We start from the raw sequence: 16,397 nt of genomic DNA, 5'->3' as shown, positions 1-16,397 counted from the left end.
AAGAGCCACATAGTGATAATAAATAATGTTATGGCAGCTTTTTTACAATAGACATGACTGAATTGCCTCTTGTTACATGAAATAGTTTGACAACAAGCAGGAAATGCTTATTGGCCAATGACATCGCCACATTGAAATGGTCAGCTTCAGAAATATCTGCTTAATGAAGTTAATAAATTTTATGTTTTGAAGCAGGAGAACATGCTTGTTTCATCCAGATTTAGAGTCAAATTATTCTAAAAATAAAAACACACATAGGCTTAAAAAACAAAACACAATTGTGTAATATGATAAAAGATGAAGAAAAGGATGGCGACACATTGACAGTGGTTAGCACAATCGCCTCACAGCAAGAAGGTCACTGGTTTGAGTTCTGGCTAAGTCAGTTGGCAATTCTCTGTGGAGTTTGCATGTTCTCCTCGTTCATGTGGGCATCCTTTGGGTGCTATACGGTGATGAATAAAGGGACTGAGCTGAAGGAAAATGAATGAATAAACAAAATGCATTGCCAATGCAAATGCATTGATTTGGTACATTATTCAAGATATCACTGTTGTTTACACACACACACACACACACACACACACACACACACAGATATTAAAAAAACTACAAGCAGTTTTAAAAAAAAGTTGAAAAAGGCTGTTTTATTTTGAAAATATTTATAATAATGTAAAAGAATGCATAATGTTTTGTGACAACCATGCTATACATATTTATGCAACTTATGCTTGGGATTCTTTAATGGAAAAAACTCAAATTAATAGCATATATTATTGAGTATTTAGACATTTAATCATTACTGTAATTTTGAGCAATTTACTAACATCGCTGCCTAATAAATATGTCTATATCATTCTTCAAAATGTGTCAACCTGTCAACAAAGCAGAGATTGAGAGGTGGCCTTTAGGACCCGGTGGTTATTTGCGGAAATTGATTTACATCCCACGTCGTGACGTCATGTGCTACAAGCAAACATGGAGGACGGTGGAGTGTTGGTTGAGAAACCTCAGGTGAGATCTTATGATGTAATTTTAACAATTTTACTCTTACAAGGCTGGCCTAAACAGTTTGATCATATATAAATGTTTCTAGTATATGCAAACAATGCCCATATATGACAAGAACACGTGTCTGCAGCGTAAAATAACTGATGAGAAGATGCCGATTCATTCAGCTAGCAGCAAATGCTCAGTCATGCCATTCTCTGACAGCGGCTAATGTTAGCATGTGTGCTCGATTTATAGCAGATAGCCAGATCACAGTGAGCCTGTCAAATTATATTTTCTTTTGCCCATGTTTGTTCTGTATATGTATATTTTACAAAAATACTGACATGAAGTTCATATATTTGTGTTGCAAAATGAAACATCAGTTGAGGTCTTGGTTAGCCATGTAACGTTAGCATAGCAATGAGCTGTGTTTGTGAGTTAGTTACGTTAGATATATCGTTAGATATGTACTAACCTGTGTTTTAACAGTTACACCATAACAGTATGCTGGTAATGCTATCGAATTCGAATGAACACATGTATATAATAATATGTATGTTATTGACATGAGTGTTTTTGACGATAACGGTTTGACTAAATCAATGCATTACTGGATTTTGTTACTTGTAAATTCTGTGTGATACTCGTTTAGATGTCGTTTGTTTTTATACATAAAAGCCATACTAAAGCTTAGATTTTTTAATTTAATAAAGAACAGCAACAGAAAGAATATGGACTTAAGAATTTTTTTATTAAAAAAAAGTTCATGACGTTTAGATTTAATTGAAATGTTTCAGGTTTAATTCAGATTAATGTTCCTGTAATAATGTTTTGATTCTACATGTTTTTTATTTATTTGTTTTTTTCCAGGATGATGTGCCGGCCCTGCTGAATTCCAGGCCACAGACCGGCTTGTCTTTCTTGGCACCAGAACCAGAAGATCTGGAGGATCTTTACAGCATATATAAGGTTTTTATACTTTCTTTCTTTTTTTAACCTTCAGGGGTCCGTTGTTTGTATGTGGATTACTCAATTAGCTGGATTTGGTTATTGAAGATTTTACACGATCCAGGATCATTTCGTTATACAAAACTTATCTGAGAGTTGTTGTCGTCATAGCAGTTCTGGTAGCACAAACCATTCCGGCAGCAGGCTTATTTCATATAAACAGAATTAGATCGGGTCATTTCAAGCAAAGGTAATACTGAAAGTATGTACCGAATGCTGATATTTTCTTACAGTAGTAGGTGTATACACTTGGAAAAACAGTAAAAAGTTGATAGATAGATAGATAGATAGATAGATAGATAGATAGATAGATAGATAGATAGTTAAAAATTCAATCTGCACTTCACAATAAAAGTGCAAAAACTGTCACAAGGTGGTTCCCCCTAAAGGGAATTATTTATCAGTATTATTATTTATTAATTAGGGTTTTATTAATATGGACTTTTTAGACACAAATGTGTACTATTTTAATGTACCAGCTTTAGTACAATTTGTGTATGATAATAGACATGCACAATATTCAACAGTTTATTTATTTTTTTTAAAGGAATAATAATTTATGCAGTCAAAATGCATGTTTTGACAGCCAATATGACGGTGATTTGATGCTTTGCAAAAGTTGCTGACACCTTTACCAATATCAAAATGCTTTGTTGATGCAAAATAAATTTAAACAGCCAAATATTCCTTGCGCCGATTAAAAAACTTGAATAGGCTACTATAATAAAGAATATCCGACTTCAATGTAAACAAAATAAATTGCAAAATACTCGACACATGAAAGTGTAACGCCTGCAGTCCACAACAAAGGTGGAAAGTTATTGCTTGTCACATTTAACAAACTGTTTATACGAGTTTTATTGCTCACATGGATAATTTAAAATTAATTAGCTGATGTCATTACACTGCTGTGCTGTCAGCCAATTGTTGCATTGCTGATCATCATTTTATAATGATCATTTATGATTTCATAAATTAGCCAGAGATCGGTTATCAAGATTAAAAGATCCAGGATCGGTCACATCATCTTAGATCATTTCAGTGAGGTACGAAGTACGAACCCCAAGTGTATTTAGACATATAAGAGATACATAAACATTTCTGTTAGGAAAACAATTTGTATATAATGTGTGTGAGTTAGTTTACACTTCTCCTCAATTACTCATTGACAAACTGCTTATTATATACAATATGGTTTTAGTTAAGTTATTGACTATTATAAAATTAAAATTATTTATGATCAAATGGTCATGAAATAAGAAAAACTGTACTGCTGTTGTATGCATTATGAAGGTAAGATGCAGTATAAATGCTTCTTGTCTTTCACAATATAAACCATTGTATATCCGCACCACCACGCTTATTAATTGACTCTCATTTGCACACTGCAGAAGTTGCAGCAGGAGTTGGAGTTTTTGGAGGTGCAGGAGGAATACATTAAAGATGAACAGAAGAATCTCAAGAAGGAGTTCCTTCATGCCCAAGAGGAGGTGAAGAGGATACAAAGCATCCCTTTGGTCATTGGGCAGTTCCTGGAGGCCGTCGACCAGAATACAGCTATTGTGGGCTCAACCACAGGTCAGAAGATTGATCTGTATATGATGGAGGGGATGGTTTAACTGTTGACGAAAGAAGCAGGGCTGCATCAAAATACATCAGAATAAAGTTATTTTAATGTTGTGCCATGAGGATCACATCATGCTGATTGCCATTTAATTTAATGCAGTACCAGTATTGAGTGTTTACAGTATTTACAAACCAATATTGACTGTGTGCATGTCAATGAATACAACCTCTTAGAAAGCACAGAGTATATTTGCAAAATACTTAAAAAATAGTTTAAAAAAAAGTTTTTAATTCTTTAAATAATTTTTTTTTTCAGCCAATGTCATTGCAATAATTTGTTGTTTTGTTTAATAATCTATTCTTTTCAATGGCAGGAAACTCTTAAAAATGATTCATAATTATACTGAGCTGGTCACATCAGTAGGTAATATGCTTTATGAAAGCAAGTAGCAATAATATATTATTTTACTTTGTTTATTTTCATTGCAATTAAGCACCCTCACAAAATGACCTCACTCACATTAGAATTATTAATTTCTCTACAAATATTCAAGTCAAAACAAAGGCACAACAACATAATACTGTGTTTCTCCAAAATCTTCCTGCCCTAAATTTAAGTTGCTTTGGATGAAATCCTCTGCCAGTTGCTTTACAAAATCTAATTGATTCATCTCTGAATAATAACATGGCTTTTTTCCGCAGGCTCTAATTACTATGTTCGAATTCTGAGCACAATTGACCGAGAGCTGCTGAAGCCCAATGCCTCTGTTGCTCTGCACAAGCACAGCAATGCTCTGGTGGACGTTCTGCCTCCAGAAGCAGACAGCAGCATCATGATGCTCACTTCAGGTATTCTTAAACATACATTTCTTCATTCTAAATCATTTCATGGATCTCTGGAATTCTTGGTTCGGATTGGTCAATCAGGATGCTCCAAAGCATGTTATTCCCAGATATTATCCCATAAAACTATTAACCGGCTTCACCATGAACTACAAGTAGGATAGTGAAGGCTGCAGCTTTTAAAGAACAAATATTCTTTTAACAAGCCTTGTATTTAATTAAAAAAAAAAAAAATATATATATATATATATATATATATATATATATATATATATATATATATATATATATATATATATATATATATATATATATATATATAAATAACCTGGTATTTAATTAATAATAACAATAATATGAGGCTATGTTTAATGGACTGTGCCTCTATTTTGTGCGAAAAGTTTATTTTAATACCTTAAGAAACCGGTTAACAATTAATAGAAAAAAACAGTTCTTTCCTCCATCACAAAAAAATACTATCCTGAAACTTTCACACGCAAAAATAAATGATAAACTAAAAAGGGAGGTGATGACTGTAATAACCACATCACTGTAGTTGACATCTCATTAAGGCAGTGGTCCAGTTACTGTCAAATCCCTAGTTCAGATCAATGTTTTATGGAATTGTTTAGTAAGTGGGATAATGTACATCCTGCTGGTTGTTTTTGCAAAAAAAAAAAGCCCTTCAGTCTTCTATTTCTACTTACAACCCATGCTTGTATATTTTGGTTGCATCTTATTTCTTAACTCTTGTTACTTTTAATTTGACCCTAGATCAGAAACCAGATGTGTTGTACTCGGACATAGGAGGAATGGACATCCAGAAACAGGAGGTCAGGGAGGCCGTGGAGCTTCCCCTCACACATTTTGAGCTCTATAAACAGGTGCGTGATAGCGTGAAATAAGGGTCATGATATTGGAAAAATCTGATATTGCAATATTTAGTTTTCCTAGATTTCTAAAATATTGCGATATGAATACAGTTTCACAAGATGGTTTGAATAACTCTCTTTGACAGTTTTCTGGGGAATCTTAACAGCATTCGAGTACAAAAATGTAATGCTTTTATCTGGAATATCTAGAAATCGTTATCAGCCATTGGGGTAGATAAAATCTAGTTTTCATTTTGAAATGTGGATATTTAGACTAGAGAGAGGTAAAAAAAAAATTAAAAGTAAGAAAAAAAATGTTTTGGTATGATTAATTAAATACAACTTCTCTTTGTTAAACTTCTAAACATCTTAATTTTTGTGATCTAAGCTCCTTTGAAATGCTCAGTCACAAGCCTTAAAATACATGTGAATGATGAACTTTCACTCTATTATGGTTAAACTCAGCAGTGACTCTACAAATCGAGTGTTCTGTAGCTCCTGGTCAACTATAATTCAGACTCAAACTTGCGATGTGACTATTGTGGATGAATACATTGCGATATCAGTGTGAGATAATGTGCAACCCTATTGTGCAAACAGGAAAACAAACAGCTGTGTAGTTTTGTTTGTCTGCTAATTTTTCCACTTTTACTCTCAGATTGGTATCGATCCACCCAGAGGAGTGCTCATGTATGGCCCACCTGGCTGTGGGAAGACTATGTTGGCCAAAGCTGTGGCTCACCACACCACAGGTAGGTTTATGTGTGGTTTGAGGCCTTTTGATTTATTATTGAGCTTAGTGGTAGGGCAAATGAGTGAATAGATCAGAAGCAAAGGGTTATGTAATTGTTTTTATGTTCTGCAGCGGCCTTTATCCGTGTGGTGGGATCTGAGTTTGTGCAGAAGTATCTTGGTGAGGGTCCACGCATGGTGCGAGATGTCTTTCGGCTGGCCAAAGAGAATGCACCAGCCATCATCTTCATTGATGAGATCGATGCCATTGCTACGAAGCGTTTTGATGCACAGACTGGAGGTGTGTGTCCCTGTCAGCTTTACCAAATCCTGCTATATTTGTACATTTTTGTTTGTTTATTGTAGATGTATGTCAGGTTTTAATTCTGCTGTTTTTATTAATAATATAAACTATTATTCATGATATCATACACTACACTACTGTTCAAATGTTTAGACTGTCGGAGTTTTGTTTTTCCCCAAAAATCTATTTTATTCAACAAAGATGCATTCATTTTCTTTCTTTTAATAATTGTCAGTAAACTTGTCATTGACAGTAAAGTTACTTTATTATTAAAGGCACTAATTCTGTTTTAGATTTTTTTTTTCTTCAGATTTTTATTGTTCTAGATTGTCTATTTGGTTTCATTTTATTACTCAATATATTCTGAAATATGTGTAATTTTCTGTTTTTCAAAATATTATTTCTACATATTATTTTAGAAAGATCACATGACAGTGAAGTTTGGAATAAAGCCTGCTGATTGGCCATAACAGGAAAAATTGTGCTGAAATCAGTTATTATAAACTGTAGCATTATATGAAGTCACATTATACTGTATTGTTTTGTAGAAATGCAGCTTTAAGCATATTACACTTAAATTAAAAACTTTATATAATATATAATTTACTTTATATGTAATTTATAATAATTTACTTATCGTTCCTCATTTTAGAAGTTTTTTTTCTGTATTTAGAGCCTACTAGTTCTGTAGTGATTTTGGTTACTGTTTGCTCATTGTGTCTTGTTTTCTATGTTTGTAGCTGACAGAGAAGTACAGAGAATCCTGCTTGAGCTTCTCAATCAAATGGATGGGTTTGATCAGAATGTGAACGTGAAGGTTAGATTATTTCTAGTAATTGATTACTGTCTGTTTTAATTTCGCTCATTGTTGACGTTGTTTTATTCTTTCAATGACAGGTTATCATGGCCACCAACAGGGCTGACACACTGGACCCTGCCCTGCTGCGTCCAGGTAGATTGGACCGTAAGATTGAGTTCCCCCTCCCTGACCGTCGACAGAAACGTCTGGTGTTTTCCACCATCACCAGCAAGATGAATCTCTCCGAGGAAGTCGACCTGGAGGACTGTATCCTGACCCAACATGAAGCTTTCTTATTATATTAACCTTTAATGGATAGTTCACCCAAAACTGACAAATCTGTCATCAATTTATGACCCTTCATTTGTTCTAAATACTAGAAACCAGTAACCATTGACTTCCATTTTTTTCCTATGGAGGTCGATGGTTACAGATTTCCAACATTATTGAAAATATCATTTTTTTTTTTTTTTTTTTTGCAAATAGGGAAAAGTAAATAAGAGTAAATGGTGAATACATGTTTATGTTTGGGTAAACTATTCCTTTGAAGTATTATTCACCCAAAAATGTATATTCTGTTATGAATTACTCACCGTCATGTTGTTTACAATCACCTCAGATCTTCATATATCTTCAGAACACAATTTAAGATCATTTATAGGAAAACCAAGAGCTCTCTTATAGTCCATAGATGGGCCCAAGATGTTAAAAAAGGAGGGTTGGTCTGTGATTTTTATCTAATATATCTGAATTTATGTTCACTTTTGGATGAACTATTCCTTTAATCCATTAGATTTCTTTTTTTTTACGTTTGGGGCTAAAATGATATATTTTAAAAGAAACAATAATACTTCTTGTCACTAGTAACAAAAACATATGCTGCTTGGTAAGGAATTCTGCAAAATATAAATATATAAAAAGGTCAAGAAAAGCTCTTAATCTTATTTAAAGGAATACTGTAGATATTGGCTGCAGCTATGATGCTGAAAATAAACATTGTGCATTTGTCCTTGACCAAAATCCAGATGTTGCCAGGCCTGACAAGATCTCTGGTGCAGATATCAACTCCATTTGCCAGGAGGTGAGTTAGAAAATCTATGCTTTTTTTCATATGCTATTAACATTCATTCAAGCACCAGTGAACAGAAATTCTGGAGTATTACAATTAATGGCAACATAAATGTTTGGAAATGTATAATGAAATGTGCTACTGACACTATATTAAACATAACCATTTGAAGCAAATACTTTTGCAGCATGTTTCAGCATTATTTATAACTGTTTTAATAATTTTCTTTACATTATGAGTGTGCTTCTCTTCACAGATATTAGAAACATTATTTGTACTTGTATTAGTTAATGTTAATGCAGTTACTAACACAAACAAATAATAAATGATGCATTTATTACAATATTTCCGCATTATCTGTTAACGTTAATGAAGAAGTTTGTTCATTGATAATTCATGTCACAGTGCATTAACTAATGATATCAAGCATGAAGTTGAATTTCAAAAGTCCATTAGTAAATGTTGAACTATCATTAATAAATGATGTTAAAGTACTGTTTGCTATTAATTAATTTTAGTAAATACATCAGCGCTTCCCACAGGTTTGAAATATATTTGCGGTGGTAACTGGATTGAAACATACCCTTTACCCACATCACACAAATAGTTAACTATATGTGACAAACAAAACATAATTACATTTTTTATTAAAAAATGTTATTTATTATGATAAAATACACTGTTTATACTGTTATACACTGTTTCTATTCAATGGGTTAAAGTAAAAACAAAGACCACTATTAAGAAATTCACTATTTCTGTTACTTTTAACCTGTTCATGAGCCATGTGCACCCACTAACAGGTAAAATCTGCTTTTCTCCCTTTCAAATTAAAAGCAAACTTGAGTGCCAAGGCATTTTAGACGTGTAAAAAGGCCTATGTAATATATCAACATCATCAAATAAAAAAATAATCAGCAAATGAGAAATAAATGAAAGAAAAAGAATAAACAGACATTCTCTCTAAAATTGGCAAGATTTGAATAATTAAAATGTGTAGATTATTTAAAATAAGGCAAATGCATTGATGAACCATTACTAATGATGTACATAAATTATGCAGCCAGTTTAGACCACTCATTTAGTCTTTAACGATTATATAGTAAAGTTTTTCTGAGTCGTTTAGAAAAAAAATAAAAATTATTTAATGTTTCTCTTGCGACTGCGTGTCAGCTGCAAATCATAGCGAAAGTTGGCTTTAATAAAATGTAATGCAAAAACGCATACGATAAACAACAGCTTTAGAAAACAAAGGAAAAGTCAAATCCTGGACATTTAGGAGATTTAAAAACTCCGTCCAGATGATTTTTTTAAGTGCCAAAATAGCTTTGTAGGTCTTTAGAGTATGTGAGACTGTCTGTGGGAGTGTTGACAGGTTCTGCGCACGTAGAACGAAACTAGTAAACGAGAGATTTTCCACTACAGAATCCATCGCGAATGTTTGGTGTTGAGTGGAAACGAAAAAGTGGCAAAGGATTAAAATAATAGTAAAAAAGTGTCATCAAAACTTGGGCAGCTGACGATAACCGCTTTCATGATAAACCACAGTTTAAAAAAAGTCAAGGTTTTAAAACCGCCATTATTTTCTGCTATACCGTTCCTACGATATATGTAAGATTTTTTTTATTTTTATTTTTTTATTTTTTTAGGATAACAGTATCTCCAAAGACACCGTTTAAAATTGTAATGAAATCTTTGTCTTTAAAACTAATGAAAACAGCAGAAGTCAGTGATTTATTTGAATTATTTAGGCTGGCATGTTTACTGCTCCAAAATATTTTAAATGTTTCTCAAAATAAAATATTTTGTGTTCAAAAAGGAAAAAAACTTTCGTTTTTACCCAGACATTTATAAATAACTTAATTTAGAGCTGTAATCACAATACCATGAAACCGTGAATTATTATTATTTTTTTTTATTAATTAATTTTTTTTTATCATGGTTATTATACCATCAAAATCCTATACCAGCCCATGCCTAGTGGCTGTTAATTTACCCGAGTGGCCCACCCAAGTAAAGTCTATGTTTGGGAAGCGCAGTACATTAATGAAACATAAATAACTAATTTTCACAACTATTGACTGAATAAACCCATTTTACATGGGTTACAAGTTATTAAAAAGCAAATGAATGAAAACGCTGTGGATGACAGTCATGAGTTTAATCATTATTTGTGTTTTGCTACTATGCAGTAAAGCGTGAATGGATTGTTTGGTTTTTCTCACAACACTTCCTTTAACAATTGTTAAGTCATTTATTCACTTGAGTGCTTGCAGTTCAAAAGCAATCTGATCATGTGTTTTTGACTACCTCAGAAAGTGTGCTAAAAATACCAAACAGAGCCTTGTTTAAATTTTAGAAGAGGTCTGCATTTGCTCATCAAGCCTGTTTTTGTTGGCATCACCTAAGGAATAATTTGAGTCCAATTTCTTTAAAATTAGCGTAAGCAGTCGAAAGTTATTAACAAATTTGTACGTAAAACAAAAAGGGAGAAAGAATGGTTTAAAACTCTTGACCCATAAGTGGCGCTGTCACCAAATTTTATGGTTTGTTTACACTGAATCCTCCTTTCTCTTTTAAACAGGCCGGTATGCTGGCTGTGCGTGAAAACCGCTACATTGTGCTGGCCAAGGACTTCGAGAAGGCTTACAAGACTGTTATCAAGAAAGACGAGCAGGAGCACGAGTTTTACAAGTAGAAAACCTCTGGATTAGATATCGACATTATCCTTAACTCTGTTTGTTTCAGCGTTTATTTTGTACTTGCAGTGTAATGCTAAGGACAGGGCACTTGAAGCCTGATGTACATCCGCAGGGTTGCACTGCTTGTACCGGGATTCTCATTTCAGATTCACAGTATATAAAATATGAATGGTCAAAAAACAAACCAACTTGTACATCTGGTGAGCATTTGATGTATTCAGTTTAACAGAAAATAAGAGACACCCATTAACATGTTTTCCATAATGACTCTAAATAAAGATGTTTTTGATAACATCCCGAATGTATGCTGGTAGATGATAGTCTCAATTCACCATGCAGATACTGATACGACTTTTTCAAATTGTAATAGTTAGATTTTATGTATTAATCAATGCCTGTGATAGCAAAAGCTTTAAATGTGCATCTGCTGAGGCTGTCTTACAATTAATGATATTGAAAAAAAACAGAAGGATCTGAAAACTGGAAAAGCATTTGCATAAATTCAGTATTTGTAGGAACAAAAACTGATCTAGATAATGCATTTATATTTACTGGTTCAAATATTTACTAGTGCAGAAAAGTAGAGGAGAGCAGGGACAAAATTAACAAAGCAGTTTTTTTTTTTTTTCAAAGCATTGACAACCTTCACTTTCCAGGCTATAACAGCACATTCAGCATGCAAGTCTTTATGGAGCTCTCGGATATCACTTGATTTCGGGTTCGCGCCCCGCGGTTAGGTTGGACTTTCAGTTTTTAAGTGCAAATAGTAAATTATTGTAGCGGATAATTTTTTCTTTATACAAGTTGTGTTTCTCTTGTCATGTGTCACACTAATGATCAATCTACTGGGTATATAGTGCAGTAACACATCCTTAAGTTTGCAATGTCTTGAGTTTTGCAGTTTAAAAGTAAACCACGTTTAAATGGCCAGAGTTTCTGTGGGGACAAAAGTAACACTGTTATTTATGTCTTACTGATAATAACAATATCTTATTTATACTTCCACATTAGAGATCATTCATGTGCTTTATAAAATCAATGCATATTGCCAAATAATATTTCAATTAGGGATGTCCAGATCAGATTTTTTTGCCCTCGAGTCCAATTCATCGGATTTTTGAGTGTCTACCAACACCGAAACTCGATCTGATACATCTATACATTTCAAAAAATAAAGAAGAGCAAAGAAACAGATCCAGGATGTTCCTTATGTTTTATGTAATTCACCTTATTTTAACATTCAACAACTCTGGTAACAATCAGAGCACTTCTGTGAGGTAGCTTGAATAATCAACTAATAAATAACACCAATTCTTCACTTTTGGACTTTAGTGCAACAGTAAATATAAAAAAAAAGTCAAATATAAAAACAAAGAGCACCTCAACTTAAAATACCCAGCAGGCAATCCCAAGTTTACACATCTCACAGTTGGCTATGGAATTGTTGTCGTCATCAGCTTTATAATACCTCCAGACCGCAGACATACTCGTGCTTTCCGCTTTAAGCTGCTTCCGTGTTCTACTTTGCCAGCATTTAACCAATAGCGTCTCTGCAATTAAGTGATGTCATGCTGCACGTGTTCCTGTTTCTGTGTGAAGTCAAGAAACTCTGTACCATCGTATAACTATAGATGTGTTCAAAAATAATGAGAACATAAGAGTACTGATCGGGAGATAACATCCGAGTCTGAAACTGCGTTATCAGGGCCAATTTGCGATCATGTGATCGGATCTGGACATCCCTAATGAAAATGCAGTTTAATATTTTTTGCAAAAATAAAGGACAAATATATTTGCAGTTAACATTATCAAGGTCATAGTCAGATATATTTTAAATAAACAAGATAAAAGTCAGTAAATCTAGCAAATTTTGTTTTGAGCCACCGGTGTGTTACTTTCATCCCTGCTGACGGGGTAGAAATAACAATGTTTTGTTTTGTTTAAAGTGAAATTAATTAGAAGTTATTCCACATTTGTTCAAAAAAACACCTGATATTGTTAGACTTCACTTATCAGTTAAAAACCACTGAAAAATATATCTCTGTCTAAAACCTTCGTCCCTGCTCTCCCGTACAAACTAGCAAACAGATGCGATAATGAAAGTAAAAGTTGTCTTTTTCATTAAAGAGAGAATACATGGTAACACTTTATTTTAGTGGTCAATTCGAGTATTAGTAGACTGTCTGCTTAATATCTGTTGATACTGCTGCTTCAGACATTTAGCTGACTATAAGAAACTTTGCAAGTAAAGGTCAACTTAGACCAGAGGTGTAAGGGGGTGCCCAGGGGTGGTGTTATGTCCTGCATATTTTAGTTAAAACCCAATTAAACACACCTGAACCAGCTAATCAAGCTCTTTTATGTATACAAAAACTTCCAGGCAGGTGTGTTGAAGGAAGTTGGAGCTATGCAGGACACCGGCCCTCCAAGACTGAGTTTGGACACCCCTGACTTACATTAACCCTAACCCCAACCTAACAGTCTATTTAAAATCTAATGAGAATTAGTTGGCATGTAGATGAATTGTAACTTAAATTCAACAGACGGCACATCAAAATGAAGTGTGAACAAATACATGGGTATTTAGAACAGACAAATGATACAACTTTAAAAAATGTCAGCAGATAACATGTTAAACTATCAAGTCATAATAAAAATGGCATATAATTATAGTGCTGGGAAGACTACTTAAAATCCTAGGCCATTACTGAATACGAATAATGTTTGTGACAATAGCAATAATTGCATATTTCAGATAACATTGCAGAACTAGTTTTTGATTGCGTTTGATCCAGCTTAAATTATAAATTGATGCTTCGAAAACAACTTTAATTAATAAAGTGAATAATAAGCAGAATAAATATAATTCCAAACAACTTATTGCTATTTCGTGAATATTGATGTTCTCATGCAGTAATTACCAAAAATTGTCTAATTGAATTTTTTTTAATGCAATTACCAAATTACACATCTGTTACTATGAAACAGCAGAGGTTTCAGAGAAATATATATATATATATATATATATATATATATATATATATATATATATATATATATATAAAAATTTTCTCCTGAAAATGCTTTAAAATAAATGTTACATAGCAAATCTTTCTTATGGTGACATCAGACTTTTTCCCAACATTTAAATGAAATTAAAATTCTATTAAATCCAAGTTTTAGAAAACTTAAAAAGTAAATTAAATTTCATAAAAAAAGTAAAAAAGAAACAGCAACATAAAATGTTTACCTGCATGTATAAAAAGTAGAACAGTAGGAGTATTAATCCTCGGCTTAAAGGAATCGTTCACCCAAATCTGAAAATTGTCATCATTTACTCGCTCTTTACTTGAGACAAACCTGTTTGACTTTTTGTTCTTCTGTTGAACACAAAAGAAGATATTTTGAAGAAAGCTGAAAACCTGTAAATGTTGACTTTCACAGTATTTGTTTTTCCAATGGAAGTCAATGTTAACCAGTTTGTTAACATTCTTCCAGTTATTTTTTGTGTTGAACAGAAAAAAAGGAACTGATAAAGGTTTGGAACCACTTGAGGGTAAATAGTGAAATGTCAGTTTTAGGTACTCTTTAAAATCATGATGATCTCAGTCTCATCTTTACACACTTTCCAGCATATATATATATATATATATATATATATATATATATATATATATATATATATATATATATATATATATATATATATATATATATATATATATACACACATACACGCAAACTCCATGCAGAAATGCCAATTGACCCAATCTGGACTCGAACCAGCAACCTTCTTGTCGCTAAAACCAAAAAATAAATCCAGGGTTCCACAAAATTCATTCATGTTCTGTCACAAATCATCAATTACATGTAATTGGATTAAACATGAAACAATTAAACAATTAAGTGGTCTCAAAATCATCTCAAGAATTGTGTTGTTTCAGCTCATTTTAAATAACTAACTTGAACAAGCAGACTGTTATTCACAGACAATGTTCTATTGGCTTCATCAAACATGGACCTTTAGGAAATCACTAGGGCAGTTTGCTGCTAAGTGTGACGTCCAAGGCCATGGTGCTCCACCGGAAAAAGGTGGTTTGCCATCTCCCGGTTGAAGGAAAGTCCTGATACCAGGTGGAGGAGTTCAGGTATCTTGGGGTTTTGTGAGGGAAGGATGGAATGTGAGATTGACAGGCGGATCAGTCCAGCGGCAGCAGTTATGGGGTCGATGTGCCTGACCTTTATAGAAAAGTAGGAGCTGAGCAGAAAGGCTCTTGATTTACTGGTCAATCCACTGTGCGTTCCAACTCTCACCTATCATCATGACCGAAAGAACAAGATCTCAGATACAAGCGGCTGAAATGAGTTTGCTTCGCAGGGCGCACCCTTATAGACAGGGTGAGGAGCTCTGTCACCCAGGAGGCGCTCAGAGTAAAGCTGCTGCTCCTCCACATTGAGAGAAGTCAGCTAAGGTGGCTCGAGCATCTGTTTTGGATGCCTACCTAGGGAGGTGTTTCAGGCATGTCCCACAGGCAGGAGGCCTTGAGGAAGACCCAGGACACGCAGGAGGGACTATGTCTCTCGGCTGGCCTGGGAATGAATCGGGATTCCCCCAGAGGAGCTGGAAGTGTCTGGAGAAAGAAGTCTGGGGTTCTCTTCTGAGACTGCCGCCCCTGTGACACGGCCCCGGAAAAGAGGATGGAAATGAATGAATGAACAAGCAGCAGAAATATTTTTTGAGTACTGTATACTGTAATGAATACTGTACATTCTGAAAACCACTAATCGGGAAAATCAGCAGAAAAGTTGAATCATTTAAATCTTTACGGTATCAATGCTGTTCACCACAAGGTGGAGCTTGATAAACAGAATGCGCATACAGCTCAGTATTGTGTACTGCAGTTCACTTATCAGTGTCCCATCACAGTCACGTCATACCTTGTGTTTCAGCATGAATAATTTATATTTTTCTAGGGTAATCAGCATCAGCCCGCTATTGTCCTGCACATTCAGATTTGCCTGATCAGGTCGAACTGGTCTGGAGAGTTTTAGGAAACGACTCTGAATACTCTCCTCTTTGAATATATTTAAACACATTAAACTGCTAAATAGTGTATTTAAATGAATGCAGTTTGATTTTGCTAATACTTAGTTATTTCGAGTGATTCATTTGGGCTCAGTCTTGCTCAATAGCTTCATATATAAATGTTTTTATGCTGTTGTTTTTATGAGTTTATCAGTTGGTTAAAAAACTTTATTGCATGCTGCTGATTATAGATATGGCTGGATTATCTTGCCTACAATTTATGTCCAGCTAATATATAAGTGTTATGGACTTTGTCTATGATAATGACATCATCTGAACTTTTAACTTCAAGGAATGTCGGTCAGTCTGTCAATGATTTTAGTGACGAATGATAATCTGTAGTTTAGATGACGTTCACTGAAGTCCAGTCCACTGTTCTTTGTTTTTTCATTCTTAGTTGTTATTGTTTTTTATGAACGTATA

The 16,397-nt window shown here is 33.8% G+C and overlaps 1 protein-coding gene across 1 annotated transcript; it reads left to right on the top strand.

Annotated features, from left to right (window-relative positions):
* The first annotated feature begins 912 nt into the window (after nt 1–912).
* Nucleotides 913–11,193, top strand: psmc4 (proteasome 26S subunit, ATPase 4). Its single transcript, NM_199750.2, has 11 exons — nt 913–1,014; nt 1,864–1,962; nt 3,393–3,579; nt 4,270–4,416; nt 5,185–5,294; nt 5,941–6,034; nt 6,148–6,315; nt 7,059–7,135; nt 7,216–7,384; nt 8,143–8,198; nt 10,771–11,193. Exons 1-11 carry the CDS (start codon nt 979–981, stop codon nt 10,882–10,884), a joined length of 1,257 nt encoding a protein of 418 aa, NP_956044.2. The 5' UTR covers nt 913–978; the 3' UTR covers nt 10,885–11,193.
* The last annotated feature ends 5,204 nt before the right edge of the window (nt 11,194–16,397 follow it).

Source organism: Danio rerio, chromosome 16, assembly GCF_049306965.1.
Source record: "Danio rerio strain Tuebingen ecotype United States chromosome 16, GRCz12tu, whole genome shotgun sequence".
Taxonomy (NCBI): domain Eukaryota; kingdom Metazoa; phylum Chordata; class Actinopteri; order Cypriniformes; family Danionidae; genus Danio; species Danio rerio.
The sequence above is the reverse complement of the archived record's forward strand: the minus strand, read 5'-3'. Positions and strand labels throughout refer to the sequence as shown.

Bases quoted from the DNA above. Each gene is read 5' to 3' on its own strand.
- psmc4 (NM_199750.2), top strand. From the start codon at position 979: ATGGAGGACGGTGGAGTGTTGGTTGAGAAACCTCAG. The intron at 4,417-5,184 runs GTATTCTTAAAC...ATTTGACCCTAG, and splicing joins CATCATGATGCTCACTTCAG to ATCAGAAACCAGATGTGTTG. The intron at 5,295-5,940 runs GTGCGTGATAGC...TTTTACTCTCAG, and splicing joins ATTTTGAGCTCTATAAACAG to ATTGGTATCGATCCACCCAG.